Source organism: Marmota flaviventris, chromosome 20 (assembly GCF_047511675.1).
Source record: "Marmota flaviventris isolate mMarFla1 chromosome 20, mMarFla1.hap1, whole genome shotgun sequence".
In the NCBI taxonomy this organism is placed as follows: domain Eukaryota; kingdom Metazoa; phylum Chordata; class Mammalia; order Rodentia; family Sciuridae; genus Marmota; species Marmota flaviventris.
The window spans coordinates 2,923,300-2,939,791 of NC_092517.1; the positions used below are offsets into that span (position 1 = coordinate 2,923,300).

General features: G+C 52.5%; 1 protein-coding gene across 6 annotated transcripts in view; it reads right to left on the reverse strand.

Moving 5' to 3' along the window:
- Nucleotides 1-16,492, reverse strand: part of Foxp1 (forkhead box P1) — a 527,427-nt gene that overhangs the window by 126,541 nt on the left and 384,394 nt on the right. For all 6 annotated transcript variants that reach the window (XM_071605954.1, XM_071605952.1, XM_071605953.1 and 3 more), the window contains one exon: nt 4,728-4,832. In XM_071605954.1, coding sequence (XP_071462055.1) covers nt 4,728-4,832 — 105 coding nt within the window. The remainder of the gene's footprint in view (nt 1-4,727; nt 4,833-16,492) is intronic.

Here is a 16,492-nt window from a genome sequence, read left to right on the forward strand (position 1 = left end):
TTCCTCTTAGCCATTTACTCCTCGGTGACTAACGGGGAAATGGCACGAGGTAGTAAGATCACAAGTGGCATTAACGCAATGCAAAAATGCTGCCCAAAGCACGTTTTATATAACTGCAAATAAAAATGCTACCAAACAAACCTGCTGCATCTCGTATTTTAACCTCTGCCACTTAAAGCAGGAGTCCTCGTTAAACTCCGAGCCTCCCAGGGCAGGAGGCTGGCCTTGCGGGGGAAATGGCTCCCAAACCAGGAGGCCATGCGCATGAGCTAACCCTGGAAGGAAGTGGGCAGGCAGGAGGGAAGAGCAGAGGGCGGCCGCACACCCCGCCTCCTGAGAGGGCTGGGGCAGCAGTTCCCAGGTCCACCTCCTTTCTAACCTCCAGGTGCCAGAATACACATGTACTTTTACTTTCTTAGGAGAAAATGTGTCATTTGGTTTCCTTCCAGTTTATGTACTCTTGCCAGCAACTAAAAACGCTTAAAGAACCAAAAAGAATTACTACCCAGAAACAGTGGTCAAAGTTCCAAACTTTGATCAATAAAACTGCTCATCTACTCACAAATTAATCTGCAGCCAGTAAAGTCGCACATTTTCCAGGTTATGAGAACACCTGCACCGTGAAGCATTTATTTCACTCGTTCAAGCAATCTTCAGGAGTATATAAGTATTTATAAAAGAGAACCTACTATTTTTACCCACCTATGATTTTTCCCCCCTAGCAAAACCTTGTTAATTCTTTCCCAGATCCGAAGCCTGCTGAAGGCAAGGTCTGTATCCTGGGTAGTTTTGTCTTCTGTATCCTGGATAGTTTCGGTGTACTAGCACCGGCACAATGACCAGGGCGCTGTGGCTGTTCTGAAATGTCTAACAGGTTTAACTTCATTAACTCAGGCCATTCTGATTCTGAATTGATGACGGGGGCCAATTTTCAATTTTCATTTGGATCATTTGTTAAAAAATAAAAAAAAAATATTTTTTATTTTTGCAAAGTAAATTAACAGGTGAAGTAATAGGCAATGGAGGTTACTAATTAGAGTAGGTCTCAGGAAGCTCTCTCCCCACCCCACAGCCATGCCCCTCTTCATTAACAAACCACGCTGTCACCCAAGAATGGGACCAGCTCAGATCTGGTGGAGAAGGCGATGCCAAGAACCCGGTCTGTCCCCACCACCCCTCCTCCCCCTGCAACCAGGCCATGGTGACGGTGTTCGCCTGCGGGAGCTGATGATCTCTGTCGAGTAACCACTTATAGCCTCCCTAACTTTCTCTCTTCTTTTGTTTGTATCATCAGCCTGTGAAACCAGAGAGCCTGCCAAACTGCACAGGGAAGTGTGAGCTGTGCTTAAAATACGAGCCGCAGTGTATGGGGGGATTTAGGTTCCTTCTTTCTTTTCTCCTCTCCAAGCTATCAGCAGATCAAATCCTTTTCCCCTGTCAAGCCTTCCTCCATGCACAAGATCTGAAATTTGCTAAAATAGGTCTCTCGGCACAGCTATAAAGGGTCCGGAGATCAGAGATGAACACTGCTCAGATGCCGGCTGAAATGCCCCGGCAAGGACGTGGCAGGTGGGAGAGATTTAAATGCCACAATTCCTCCTCCCGTGAGTCGCCAGTCCACCTACGTATCTTCATAAAGAGAGCACAGGCCCTGTGGCCGAGGCGAGCGATATTTATGGAAGCGATGTTTATGGAAGGCTGGCCAAGAAACAAGCCTCTCTAAATTGCGGAATGCCCCTACCAGTTAGCTGAGGAGACGTCTAGCAATAGTCTAGGGGACACACACACACACACACCGGTGACCCAACCCTCCCTCCTTCCCCTGCCCATTCTTAAAGTGGATCTAAGTTCTCTGCGGGTCCACTCCACCACTTCAGGGTTCAGGAAGGACTCCAGATAATCTTCTCTAGTAAGACCAGCGTTCAAGGTTGCCCCTCTTGCTGGCTGTACACGACTGGGCCCTTGCAGCCGGTGACAGGGTTGGACACTGGCCTTGCTGAGGACCCTGAAGCTCTCCGCCCCACACTCTGCTCTGTGGATGGCAAGCAGCAGCCCTCCTCTCCCCGGAGGAAATCCCCCCAAACTGACTTCACATATTTAGCCCCTAGAGGAACTTTGTCCCTCTTGGAAAAGAAGTTACCTAAAAATGCCATATGTTTTTAAAAAGCAAGTCGGAGGGAATATAAATCTAGTATTAAAAAAAGTCAGAAATGCTCTCTGATACGGGGAGTGATATGATCAGCCAGATTGTGTGTTTCTTTTCAATCTCTAAGTGGAGCTCTCCAACGTGGAAGACGTTCCCCCCAATAGTATATTGTCATTTTCCCAGTGCACTTGAGGCCTGATAAACTCAACAGGACTTGTGGTATTTCTAAGGCCGGGAGAGCTCCCAAGAGGAAGGCAAAAGAATGGACAGTCATTTGAATCACTGAGTGACAGGCTGGGCCGGCTCCGTGTATACATTAATAAATTAGAATTTTAATTGCGCCTCTGTCTGCAGGAGATGGCCCGGTGCTTGAATATGTACCAACAATTGGCTATGTTCTGGAATCCGCAGCTGCCCTCCACCGCTGACCTCTGAAACACAATTCCCAGTCTGACGACGGAAACTGTTCAGTTTGATCCTTTCAACTTATTTGAATCCTGACAAATAAGCTCACAGCCGAAAGGTCAACACAGTCCTATTTCATCCTCTGGAGCTCTTCTTAAGACATGTGCACAACAAAGCACGTCCCCCAGCACCTGACACGGGCCCCGTGGCACCGCACCTCATTAAAACGTCCCCTGCACTCCCACGTGCGGGCAGGCTGCGGGCTGCCAACGGTTTACTAAACAAGGCCTTCAGGAGGCTTCCGCCAACAGAGAAGCTGCAGCCAGACTCTTCCAGGAAGGTGTCCCCACGCCCTGCACCTTCCTGGAGAGCACAGCTGTCCCAGCGGAAAGAGGACTAGAGGACTAGAACCTGCAGCCCAAGGTCCAGTGTTTGGAAATGGACCTCAGCTCATCCTGACCCACGAAAATTCAACCCAAGCAAGAATTTAGGCGATCTCATGATCTAATGAACCGGCACCAAGGTAAGCCCACCTGTCACCTCTTGTGCGTTCTGTTCCGACATCTCCAGGGTGAGAAACCTCCCATTTGGGGGTCCTTACCCTCAGCTCTGAAAGCACTGTCCAACACCTGGTTCCTGCCAGGGCCCTATCCCAAGCACGGACACAAGCATCCCAAGTCAGGTTTCTTTGAAATTTTTGTTATAATTCTCACCTCCAACTCAAAAATCTAGATCAGATTTTTATGAGCTCTCTGCTTCCACTCCATTAACCCCTTGGCCTCAATACACTGAACTGAGAAGTTGCTAAAGTAATTTTGTGTGTGTGTGTGTGCTACTAGGGATAAACCCAGGGGTGCTCTACCACTGAGCTGCACACCTACCCCCAGCCCTTTTCATATTTTTTATTTTGAGACAGGCTCTCACCAAGTTGCCCAGGATAGCCTCAAGCTTACGATCCTCCTGCCGCAGCCTCCCAAAGCAGGCGTATGCCACTGGTGCCCGCTTAAAACAATCATGCTTGTCACCTTTGCATAAAATTGCTTTCCACCTTAAACAGATGATTCAGAAGTCCTCTAAAGACATGCAGAGAGGAGGGTGTGTCCATGCCATTACCAGGCACCACGCCCCGTGAGGGTGCTGGACACTGCTGACATTTTGGGCCAATACATAATCTTGTGCTCTGTGGGGGGGGGCACCCTGGGCAATGCAGACCATTAAGCAGGAGCCCTGGCCTGTACCGACAAGAGGGGCCTCCAGGAAAAGCCACCTTTTTATACAATGGGACACAAAGCCAACGAGTGGAGAAGGAGGTGAAGGTTTCTGGAAGAACACCTGCAAGACTGCCCCGTCCTGGGTGTGGATTCCCCGGAAAGAAACTCAGCACATCACACACCTGCACCGCACCTCCTCTGCAGCGCCAGCCAGACGCCCATCCACACCTGAGTGGGCAAAGGCGGGGTGTGTACGTGTACGGTGTGTTCACACCTGTGTACGTGTGTGTGAAAGCACGGAATCCTGTCACTGCAGCTAAACGGATGAAACCAGGCACAGAGATAAATGTTGTTTTTCATTTGTGGAAAGAACAACAAAACAAGTTGAGCTGAAAGTGGACGATGATTACTAGAGCCTGGGAAGGGCTGGGGGGTCATAAAAGAAGGGCGCTTGGATTGGGTCAGTACGTGCTCCGTTCTTACATGAATACACTGAACCCATCAATATGGGCAATTTATACATGTTAGTAAAACCACTGCTAGATGACCCCCACTGGCCACAGGGGGAGTCAAAACCATGTCCCTCTGAGTACTACTGTGCTGGACATAAGGGGAATCACCCCCTTCCTAGTCTACATGACCACGGCAGGGCAGGTCTGAGCACCATCAGCCGGTACTGCCACCCGAGCTCTGTCCTTAGCAGCCCGACACCTGCAAATGCCCACCCTCCCGGCGCGTGGCCAGGGTAGCTCTTCTTGCTACCAAGAACGACCCTTTTGCTCAACTCGACACTTTCCATGTGAGGTCACGCTCTGCTGGCGCACTGAGAGCTCACCGTCCGCAGATGCTCTTGTTTCACGATCAGCAATTCTCAACGCGGTTCCCTTCTGAATTGCCCAGGAGCCGCCCAGAGGGTGCCGCTGCCCAGAGGGTGCTGTGCCCATGAGGTGAAGCAGGAGACTTACCTGAAGGGCCGGCTGCTTGTCATTCCTCTTGGGAGACTTTAGTCCACTAACTTGCTGCTGCTGCTGTTGCTGCTGCTGCAGGAGCTGTCTGGCCACTTGTAGAGCCTGCGAGAGGGGACAAGAACACACCCGTCAGGACACAGGACCGGGACTGCCGCTCAGAAGGGTCCGGGAAGCCTACTCCAGGGCTGGCCCTGCCTTTCCCGTTTCCAGGCACAGGAAATGGCAGACGACACCTCCCTCCCGTCTGTGCTGAGAACTTTCCAGAGTCTGTTTCCAGGTCCTTGCACTGGGCCAGTTTCACCCACAGCCCCCAAGCCCAGTGACCCAGTAAGCGGACGCTTTATCCCACCCCAAACCTGCCACAACGCTTGAAGTACGAGTGGCCAGCTCCTGAGGAACCTAGCAGGCAAAGACGGAAAGTTAGGAGAGCTATTGGGGGCACGTGGGCGGCACCACTGTCTTCCCAGATTCTCTGGTGGAACTTGGGGACACTTGGGAACGCAGGTTGAAAGTGACACGTTCACTCCATGAGGCCAGAGGAAGAGGGAAGTGGGATGACAGGAAAAGCGTGTCCCGTGGACACGGTCGTTTGGATGGGGTGACGGGGACTGGCCAGGCATTCCTAGGACAATCTCACTGGATGTCAGGAGAGAAAACCTGCAAATTCACCTCCAGCCACCTCAACCCAACGTCTACATCACCCTTTCAAGTGTATAACAGGGGACAGTTTCAATTTAAAGGCAGAGTCAGGGAGGTGGCCTGAGCACAGGGTCAGGTAAAAGGACAGTGGGAGAGTTCTGTAAGGGGAGCCACTTAGGGCAAGCCGATGTTTTTTATAAAAGCTCAAGTGAAATAAGTGTCATTATCGAACCATCACAAAGATATTTGCTGTCAAAGACTTAAGAACAGCTGGCAGCGGGATCAGCGCACAAAACCGAGGTGGGTGAGCAGGCGCTGTGCTGCAAATTCCCACCCAAAGGCGGCTTCTCCGGCGGAGCCAGCTGCGAACCAAGAATGGAGTCCTGGAGGGGACATCCCAACTGAGGAGTGCAGAGAGAAAACAGGGTCCCCGGAGGGTCCCATCAGAGCGACTTCTCCCCGGCAATGACTCTGGTTCCCCTGGAAGAGGCACTTCTAGAGCCGGCCACGGCCTGAACAAGGTGTGGCCCAGGCTCCCAAAGTGAGCACAAAGCACTTCCAAGGGAAGCGGGTTCCTCAAAGAAGAGGAGTCACTTCACGGGTGATGAGAACCACGTGTCCAGGTATAGGAAGTTTAATGGTAAAGACGAAGTCACGGAGGGTTAGGTGGCAGGGATTCCTGCACACTGGGCACAGGAAACAGGGTGGTCAAGGGCAATGGTCCTCAGGAGCAGGTGCTGAGGAAGGCTGGACCTTCTCAAGCAGTTCTTTCAAGAAGACATGCTCATGACGGGCACAGTGGCGCACACTTATAATCCCAGTAGCTTGGGAGGCTGAGGCAGAAGGATTACAAGTTTAAGGCCAGCCTCAGCAACTCAGTGAGACCCTGTCTCAAAATAAAAAATAAAGGGGGCTGGTTCAATTTCTGGTTACCCCCCCTCAAAAAAAAAGACACACTAACCCAGGCTCCTCGTGGCACAACTGTATTGAGCCTCTTAAAGGCACTGTGTAAGGCTGAGGGCAGCCTCTGTATCTCAGAGGCGCAAAGGAAGGTGTAGAAACAGAGCACAGAAAAGCATGATAAGAGCCTGAGACGCTGGGGGAGAAGTCCCTGTGGGGCCCACGCCTGCCCACACGCACACCGCACTCACCCCTGAAGCCCACCAGCTGCAGGCCCAGGCTCCCTCTCTGTGCAGGGACAGGCACAGTTGAGCAGGCCTGCCTGTGAGGGCCACATGTACTCCAAGATGCCTGGGAGCCCTGCCTGGGCCCCAGCCCGCCGTCTGCAAGGAAGCTCCACCACGGCCGGACCCCAGGTTCCCCGTCTCCTTGGAGACGCTCAGTACACGCGTAGGTGTAAAGTGGGCAGCGTGAAGATTTCATTTATATCCCCTGTGCAAGGTGCCTGCGGGAGCAGAGCCCCTCCTACACGTGTGTCCCCTGGACGCCTTCACGCGGGGCTTTGGGGCTTCTTCAAGCAGGAAGGGAACTGCTCGGTGTCTTAAGTGCTACCATCAGAGTCCCGGCGTTAAGAGACTCAGCGGCAGAGAAGGCTCCAGCTGGATCTGGGAAGGCAGACGGTGGGCGCGGAGCTGGCGGGAGAGGTGGACAGAGGAACGCTGGGGGGAAGATGGGCCATGCGGGGCCACCAGCAGGGAGAGCAGGACAGGACACCCTGCCCCCCCTGGCGGACACCACCTGCCCCCTGTCACCCGATCCTGGAGAACAGGTGCTCGGCTTTTAAGTAACAAGCCTCACGGTAGCCATACCCAGCCGTCAGCACGCGGCAAGACTCCGGGTGTCTTTAAGGAAACCATCCACACATGCTATGCTCCTGTAAGCACGTGCTCAGAAGGAAATGTGGAAAGATGGTGGCACACCTGAATCTGAGGTCATTTGAACCAGTGTTTACCAAGCTGGCCACATGGTGACTGTGCATGTCACATGAGGTGCTGGAATCCTCAGGCTTATTTTACTGGTTGGAGGGAAAATCAGAATCACGTATGGATGCCAGGTGTCTTCCAATCCCATCCCAGGGTCCAGGAACTTACAGCCACCTATCACAAGCCCCAGCTCCTACAGGTGGTTTCACACACAGCCCAGCCGAGGAGCAGAGCCAAGCCCAGGTGCAGGGAGGGAAAGCGTCGAGGAACCGGAGTGGACGCGAGGGAAGGTTCAGCCACCCTGCTGGAGAGTGAGCGGAACCAGATGGAGATTGCAAACTGGCTGCCAGGGCTCCACGCATCCAACATGCAGCCAGATGAAGACCTTCAAAGATGTGGCCCCGGGAGACACCGCTAGCACAGGAATGCATTGGAATCCTCACAGGTCACCCCGAGAGGGGCTCGTTACCAAAGTCGGAGCAAGGTAAAATACTAATGAACCCCCCAAATAAAAACCAACATAGACATCACCCAGGTCCCAACAAGAGGTTTTAAAATCCTATCGATTAGAACATACAACATGCTATGAAGTCACCGCTAAAGGGTGAGCACTAGTTTTCTGTACAAGGTAACTAGGATGATCTAGATTTAAATGGAAAGGGATACTCGGAGTTTCGGACTCAGGGGTTATGTAGAGATCTCTGGCTCCATCACATGCAGGAAACCACGAGGCTCGTATCAACTTCACTGCAGATGGGGTCCCCGGGGCGACGCTCTTGGCTTGGTGCCCTTCCCTGACACCATCCCTCGACAGCCATGTCCATCCACACACGTGTCCAAGCAGACCCACGTCCTTCCACCTCGGACCCCACTGCCCCGCCCCAGAGAGCACTGGATCCCAGCAGAACCGGGCCCTGGCCTGGGACTGCTCTTCCCCATGGTGCCTCCATCACGGCCGGAAAGAGGAGTCCTAGGGCGCAGTGTTGAAGAGCAAAGAGGACACTCTGGGTACAGGATAATAAGTGTGTGGATCTGGTTTTGTGCATGGGAGAGAGAGGGAGAGAGAGGAGGAAGAGAAAGGAGGAGAAGGAGGCAGGAAGGAGGGAAGGGGAGCAGGAGGGGGGCACGCAGGAGGACGTGAATGTAGGAAGAGACCCTCTTCCCAGCAGAAAGTGTCACCTCTGACTCGAGCTGCACACCCACAGCTGAGACAGGCCCAGGCCAGCTCTGGTGGTGCTTCCTGGTGAGACGAAACAATGCTGGGTTCAAGATGGACCTGACAAGCACCTGGCCCAGGGTAAGCTGCTCAGCCCTAGAGCCCTGGCCACTGGTTAGAGTGGAGGGGGGCTCCAGGCTGTCACAGAGCAGGGTGACGACAAAACCCCACCCAAGAGCTGGCCGAGCATGTTCACATCCCTGTTCCTTCCACCAGCTAGATTAAAGGCTCTGTGAGCTAGCAGACCCAGGGACCCAGGGGTGGCAGGCAATGCCGCATTGCACCCCGGCTGGCCCTGTCCCCACCCATGCCTGATCAGATCATCCCCAGGGGTCAGCAGGCTTCGCCATGGCTGCTTCTGGGAATTCAGGGAGCCTGTGAGGTCTGGCAGCTCGTGCCCACCTCCTGGGACCCTGGGTACTCGGGGGACACGTTCCCTTCCTCCAGCTCCACCAGGACGGCTTCCCTCTCTGCTACGTCTCTCCACCCAAGGTAACTAAGGGCCACCTGTGCTGCACACACTGTTCAGGTAGCACATTTACCACTTTTGAGCTATTTATGTCAAGTTCATGGCAGGTGCTTATATTTCAGGCCCAGGTAGCGCTACGTTTAGCACGTTTACCAAGGTGGCTGAGGCTCAGAAACATATTTCCCACCCCTGAAGAAACATTAGCAAGTTGACATAAAACACAGAGCACTCCCACACTCCCACGCGCACACAGCCAGCCCAAGGAGGAAGACACCTTCATCAAGGGTTTTGTTGGAAGAGACCCTCTTCCTAGCAGGAAGCATCACCTCTGGTGACAGGTCTGAGATGTGCCTTAACACATGAAGGTCTTTGGAAAACCACTAACTGGGACGTTGTCTATCACGGGTCAGCAAACGACAGCCCATAAACCCAGCCTGGGAGGGAAACACTGTGTTGACTTATTTAAATGCTTGGGAAGAGGTCAGAAGATGATTTGGTGACATGTGAAAATCACTTGGAATTTAAATTTCAGTAGCCACAAATAAAGTTTTATTAGAATACAGGCGAGGTCACTTAGGTCTGGCCTGCAGAGTGCTCTCTACAAAGACCACAGGGCCCTCACACCTGAGATACGCCCCATGCACCCACACAGGGAGAGCCTGCCAGCCCTAGCTAAGCTTGCTTCTCTACTCTGGAGGTGCCAGATTCACTGGGCAGAATTTTATTTTATTAGAGATATATATATATATATATATATATATATATATATATATATATATATATATATAATCTGTGTATAATTGTACATGTATATACATAACATAAATGTATCTACATGTATATATAAATATGTATTTATATAAATATACATATTTATCTATCTCACTATATAAATATGTATAAATATATCTATATAAATATGTATAAATATATATCTATATAAATATATCTATATAAATATACATACCCATATAAATATGCATAAATATATATCTATATAAATACACCTACAAATATATATCTATATAAATATGTATAAATATTATATCTTTATAAACATGTCTATATATTTAAATCTGCGTGTGTATATATTTATATATTTATTTATTTATTTTGGTGCTGGGGATCGAACCCAGGGTCCCACGTGTTCTCCCACCGAGCTGTGTCTCAGCCCTGGGCTGGACACATGCACCTCTCCATCAGTTCCCCTAAATGATTTTAGAGTTCAGCTAATAAGGAATTAGCTGTTCTTAAAACTCAAATCAAATTTGCCCTTCTGTAAAGAAGCTGCAGGGTGAAGGGGAAACACCTCTGTGGGCTCCGTCTGGACCCAGCCTGGCATCTGTGACCCTTCCCTCGAGTGCTGGGCAGCAGAGATCAGCCAGGGTCCCCAACCCCCTGGGATGAGGGTGGCAGGGCCCTAGCTGCCGGCCGCCGACCAGGTTGGCTACTTCCTGCCACTGCTGAGAAGTCCACCCTCAGGGTGGGTCTGAGTCAGCCAGCCTTCCTCGAACTCCCTTTCCAGCCTCTACCCCCGCTGCAGATCAAACCTGTTCCACAGATAATTTCAGGGGCCACTCAACCCTGGCTGGCACACGTTGTGGCAGGGAAGGCTGGTAAGACGCATCGAGAGGGCAGCGGGCCAACCAGCAGGACAGGCCCTGTCCTCACCTGCCTTCCTCCTGCACACCCTGGCCCCCGGCCTTCCCCAACGCAGGAGCCGGCTACCCGGGTGGGGCTCCAGCTGCCCACCCCAGGCTGCTCCCCTAACATGCAGGCCAACTGCCCACAGAGGACGGGGCACCAGCAAGCAGGGAGACCCAGCAGTGGGTGCAGGATGGGAAGGGAAAGGTCAGGGGCTCGCAGGACCACGTCTCTCACAGGAGGAAATAGCATGCCAGGAACCAGGTCTCCCAAACCAGAGGTTTAAGAACATAATGTCTTTTGGCAAAGGACAGCGGGAAAGCAAGGTGACCTCGGAGGGATTCTAGTGCCTGTGGAAATACCAGACACCTAATCCAGGGACGACCGTGCAGTGCATGATGGGCAAAGACTGGGCGCCAAGTGGGCAAGGAAGCCCTGGCCGGGCAGGATGGGTGGCCCCGAGCAGCCCAGGGGTGACCGCCACTCTGCAGCCGGCCTTCGGCAAGGTCCTGGCCCTGGCCACTGCTCCGCCTGCTCCAGGATCCTGCCGCGGGTGGGGTGACTGCGCCCCCTCGGGTCCTCAGCTCACCTGACTCAGTGCCCAAGGCAGGTAGACGCGAAGCCTGGGGTCAACGGGGATTCAGAGTCTGCACAGCAACCTGGGGGGAGGCTCTCTATAGCGTCATCCACCCCAAGTTCCCCTGACTCCAGGGCAGGCCTGGACAGCCATCTTCTGAAGGGACACGTGTGTGGGTTTCCCAAATGGAAAGGTGAAGGGGAAACACCTCTGTGGGCTCCGTCTGGACCCAGCCTGGCATCTGTGACCCTTCTCTCGAGTGCTGGGCAGCCTTGGCAAATGAGGTTGTGGGACACAGACATGACGCCAGGTGTGGGGGTGCCCACCTGTGATCCCAGCCACTCGGGAGGCCAGCCTGGACAGATTAGTGAGACCCTGTCAAAAACAAGATTTTTAAAAAGGCCTGGGGACGTAGCTCAGTGGTGAAGCACCCCTGGGTTCCGTTTCCAGGACCACCAGAAAAAGCAGGAAGAAACACAAGTGTGAAAACCTGGTGCAGGGACAATCCCACCCCTACAACATGACAGTCTGTATTTGAGCTAAATATTTAAAGGATGGAAAACTGAAAAGCCCAAGTTCCCTATCAGCACAATTACCCTATCTGCTGAAATAGGGTCACAGGGCCACGGGCAGTGTCACCCCCTGGGCCTCGGAGGGGAGAGGTGAGGCCAGGTGAAGCATTGCCTGTGGACAAACCTGTTCCATACCACACACGAGGGCCTCCCTCCAGGCCAGTCCCCCGTCTCTCCACGGATGGGTTCTCCTATTCTCCAGGATTTGCACACGCAGTCAGCACTGCTGTGACCCTTGTTATCTAGGTCCCTCACTTGTCTTTTGCCTTAGAATTTCAGACATGAGCTTGGGTACGATGTGAGCTGTGTGGCTTCTGCTTCTTTTATGTGACAGTTATCTGTTTATTTTGTGGTACCGGGGATTGGACCTAGGGTCCCATGCATGCCAGGGAAGCACTCTACCACTGAGCTACACCCCCAGCCCTTTTTATTTTGAGATGGACTCTAGCTAAGTTGCTAAGGCTGGCCTTGGACTTGTGATCCTCCTGCCTCAGCCTCAGAGTAGCTGGGATGACAGTCCCACACCACCATGTCTGACTTCTATGTCAGTCATTTCTTCATTGGTGTATATTTTCTTAAGAGGAAGGATGGCAAGTGATAGTTCTTTTACCCTTTATTTTTAGAAGCAGTGGGATGAGGGGAAAGAGTTTTTCAATGGTGTTCTTGTGTCATGCCGTATTTTCCCAGCATTAGCTGGGAATGCAGGCGCTACCCCAAGGCACCGGCTGCAGCGGCCTGGGAGGAGGGAGATCCAAAAGCCCTGAGAGGAGGCTTTCTTTTGTGAGCATTCCCACCAGCAAACCCAGGGAGTAGAGGGCTGCACGGCTTAGATCCTCTAGCAATGATGAGTACCTTGTTTATTTGGAAGGCATTCAGAGGCTACTTCCCACCAAAGAGTATGAATTTTCATGAGACCAAAAATGGGGTGTGTGTGTGTCGGGGGGGGGGGGGGTGATATCTATGATCCTCTTGCAAAACCGGGTGAACTAAGTTTAATGGCTGCAAACAGTCAGGAAGTCTGTTTGAAGTCTCTCCTGAGAGAGGGGAAAGGTAGCCCAGTGTCCTCCCCTCCTCCTCCTGTGCACACAGGTCCTGCAACCAGCTCCTGGAGCCACCGGCTGGGCGGCCAGTGCCAGACAGTGCTGAATCACCAGCCGAGGCTCCGGCACCTGAGTTGTGTTTGGAGGGATTCCATTCAGGCACTGCCCAGGCCTGGGCCTGTTGAGCTCATGGGAGTTGACAAGATCACAGCCTGGGGGCTGTGGCCGGGGGCAGCCTGAAGCCGGAGTCAAGGGCATTACTGAATGTCTTCAAGGTTAGGTTGCATGGGGCGTCGAACACGTTTCCCTCGGGACTAGATTCTGCTGAAAAATAAATAAATGAATGCATCGGCCTAGTCCTCCTCTGGGCTCCCAAGGCAGGAAATGCAGGGGTCAGACGTGAGCGTGAATCACAGGGATCCACTTGCTTCCTAACCAACCCACTCTTTTCTGCAAATGCCTTTTATGAGGTGGAGCCTGGCGACTCTCGTTATGAATAGCGCAGGTTTGCGTCTTTTTGTACCTCGGGAGGAGACCGGCTCATCTTGAAGCTTGCAGAAGACTCTGGCTAGAATTCCACTCAAAACGATTATTCATGATTGGAATAGAAACAGAACCCAGTTCCTGCTCAAAACACATGGTGCCCTCTTCCTGTTCTTATAAGTCACATGAGCTCGGGACCCTCCCAGGGGACCAGGAACAGCCCAGATGCTCTGCTTCCCAAAGTACCTTCCTTTTCTTGCTTGAAGTTGGAGCAAAGTGTGAAAAGGACTATGAGGGACACTCCAGCAGAAACGGAGACAAGGAAAGAGAAGAGAGGCCAGCGGAAGCCAAGAATGGCTCAGGTGGGACTGTCACTCCTGCCTTCAGGACGGGCAGAGGAGCCCTGCTCTTCTCCAGTAATCCACGCTTCTCACACAAAGAAGTGCCAAGAGACACCTGCAGGACAGTATAAGGGACAGGGGTGCAGCTCAGGTCTGCTTGTCTGCAACACAGAAGGCCCAGGGTTCAGTCCCAAGCACCTTCAGCGTGGGCAAGTGGGGCCAGCAGCTCCCTGCCTGTGACACTGACATCAAGACAATGTGCTGGATTGTTCCCTGGTTACCAGGCAATGCTAAACTCAGCATTTTATCTCCTGTCTGGGCCTCTCAGAGGGAGGCAGGGAGATGGTTTCTGCGTCTTGATCTGAAGGGGAGAAGGAGAATGTGAGGTTCCATGACTTTTTCAAGGTTACAACTCCAAAGGGGCAAGTACAGAAAAAACACAAACAAACAAACATTGTCTCATGAGAACCTGAGAATCACACTGTGCCAAGGTCACTGTGATTAGCCCTGAGCTGGCTGCAGGTCTCTTGGCCAGTGCAGGCCAAGGCACATGGACACAGGGTCCCCCTGCTTCCTGGATGCTGCGGGCTTCCGTGGGTCACGTCTTCTGCCTTTACTCCCCCACAGGAGAGACGGGCTCTTCTCTGCTAGGTCTCCCAGGCCCAGGGCACTACAAGCTGTGGCCAGGTCTGCAGCTGGGCCCTCCCTGTTCTCTGCCCAGGGCTGCGACACCCGCCATCTTCTCCATATCGCAATCCACCTTTTCTGAAAACTGCGCTCACAATCCATCTCCCACAAGCAGTGGTGTTCCCGACGTCCCCAGGCCCAGGGGACAGGTACCCTGCCTTCCTATTGGAAAGTGCCAAGCAGGAGAGAGGCAGGGCTCCCGGGCCAGGCAGCCTGCTCCCCCGACCCCATGTCCCTGACTCCACCTTGTCTTGGGATACTCACGCTGTCCCCATGTCCCAATCCTCATGTCATCTTCAAGCCCCTGGGACATTCCTGAGGACGGGAGGACTTTCAAAAGGAGTCCTTCCTAACTCAGACTGACTATGCCAGGGCGCCACCTTCTCCAGGTCTGAACACGTCCCTCGGCCCAGCTGCTGGGCTTTCCGGCCTGGTCTTGGCCCACAGGTTTGATCCACTGTAGACTCTCACACGGTTATAATCACATATTGTGGCAGGGGTGGGGTGGTGGTGGTGGCAGAAGTTGTTAAATAGCTGCATTTTTAAAACTGCCCTGAACCCTGGTCAGTGAGGACAGGGAACACAATTTTAAAAAGTTACAATTTAAAAAAAATTTTTTTTTTCAGTTGTAGATGGACACAATACCTTTATTTATTTTTATGTGGTGCTGAGGATCGAACCCCAGTGCCTCTCATGTGCTAGGCAAGCGCTCGGCCACTGAGCCCCAGCCCCAGCCCAAAAGCTACAATTTCTTGAGTGTGTGTGGCTAGACCAGTGTCCAGCAGAGCACCTGCCTTATGATACCTGCCACTGCTCCTTTTGGTTGTTTTTGGTCCTGGAGATTGAACCGGGGGCGCTTAACCACTGAGCCCCAGCCCCAGCCCCATTTATTGTTTTATTTTGAGACAGGGTCTCACTGAGTTGCCTCGGGCCTCACCAAGTTGCTGAGGCTGGCCTCAAACTTGCCATCCTCTTGCCTCAGCCTCCCGAGTCACTGGGATGGCAGGAGTGGGCCCCAGGCCGGACGACCACCGTCCTTTGAGGTATGGTCATACCCAGTCAGCAGATGAGAAAACAGAACCAGAGGGGGAAGCTGTCAGGGTCACTTGAGAGGTGCCCATTCAGCCTGGAGCTCAGCTTCTTGTCCAGGGTGGTCAAGCGATGGTATCTGCCACCATCATGGGCCACCGGGCACATACGTGAGCACAGACTTCCACACCCCGCCCCCAGTGATGACAGAACAGCAGGGTGACAAAGGCAGGTGATTCAGAGGTGACCCTGGGGTGGGAGGGGACAGACCCAGGCGGTGCCACCAAGGAGGCGGAGGGTGCCATGTGGATGGTTCCAATGCCTCACGTGGGCAGGACATGTACCTAGTGTGCCGCAGGCCACACAGCCTGGGCAGCACCTCAGGCCGCTCAAGGGCCCCTTCAGCCCTGGGCCTGCAGCTGCCCGCTGGACAGAACAGATCATTAGAGGAGAACGCAGCCGCAGCGGGGAGCACATCTTCAGCCAGTGGGACCAAGTGAAGGGCAGCCTTGTCACTAAGGTGTTAAAAGGTTTGATCCTGATCGAGAAGCCAGCGAGAGAAACCCATCTGCTGGGGGTGGCCAGGGAAACAGAACAAGGCTTTCTCTAAAAGGGGGATAAAACCAAACGGCTCCTCTGACCAACACTTGTGCTCACGGAGCTGTGCTCAAAGGGCGACCGTGGTCTTTGGAACTCCCGGCAACCATAGTTTAGCATCAGGTGGGACGTGAGTCTCCAAGCATGAAGGAATCATGATTCGCTGGGAATTTGGGGGAATTACTGACCCTGAGAGAATCACAGTTATTCTTAAAAATATATAAAGAAAAAAAAAAAAGTATGCTTTGAAAAAATAGTAATGCTTATCTCTACAGAAGCAGCCTTCACCGTGGTTAAGCAAGCACTAGTCATCGTGCTTGGATTGGAAGCTCAGATCGGCCATGTGCTACCCATGCAACCCCAGACAAGTTACTTAACCTCTCTGTGCCTGAGTGTCTTCATCTGTAAGAACTGGAAAAAATAACAGTAGCTATGTCATACTTAATAAACGGAATGTACGTAGGCTAAAGCCTGACAACCAAGAAGCACTTCCTAAGTGATTTTTAAAATGCTTTCTATTTGATTATTGAATATGAAAGGGGTTAGTTCATGGTCAAAGACAGGAACTAACATGAATCAGGAAAA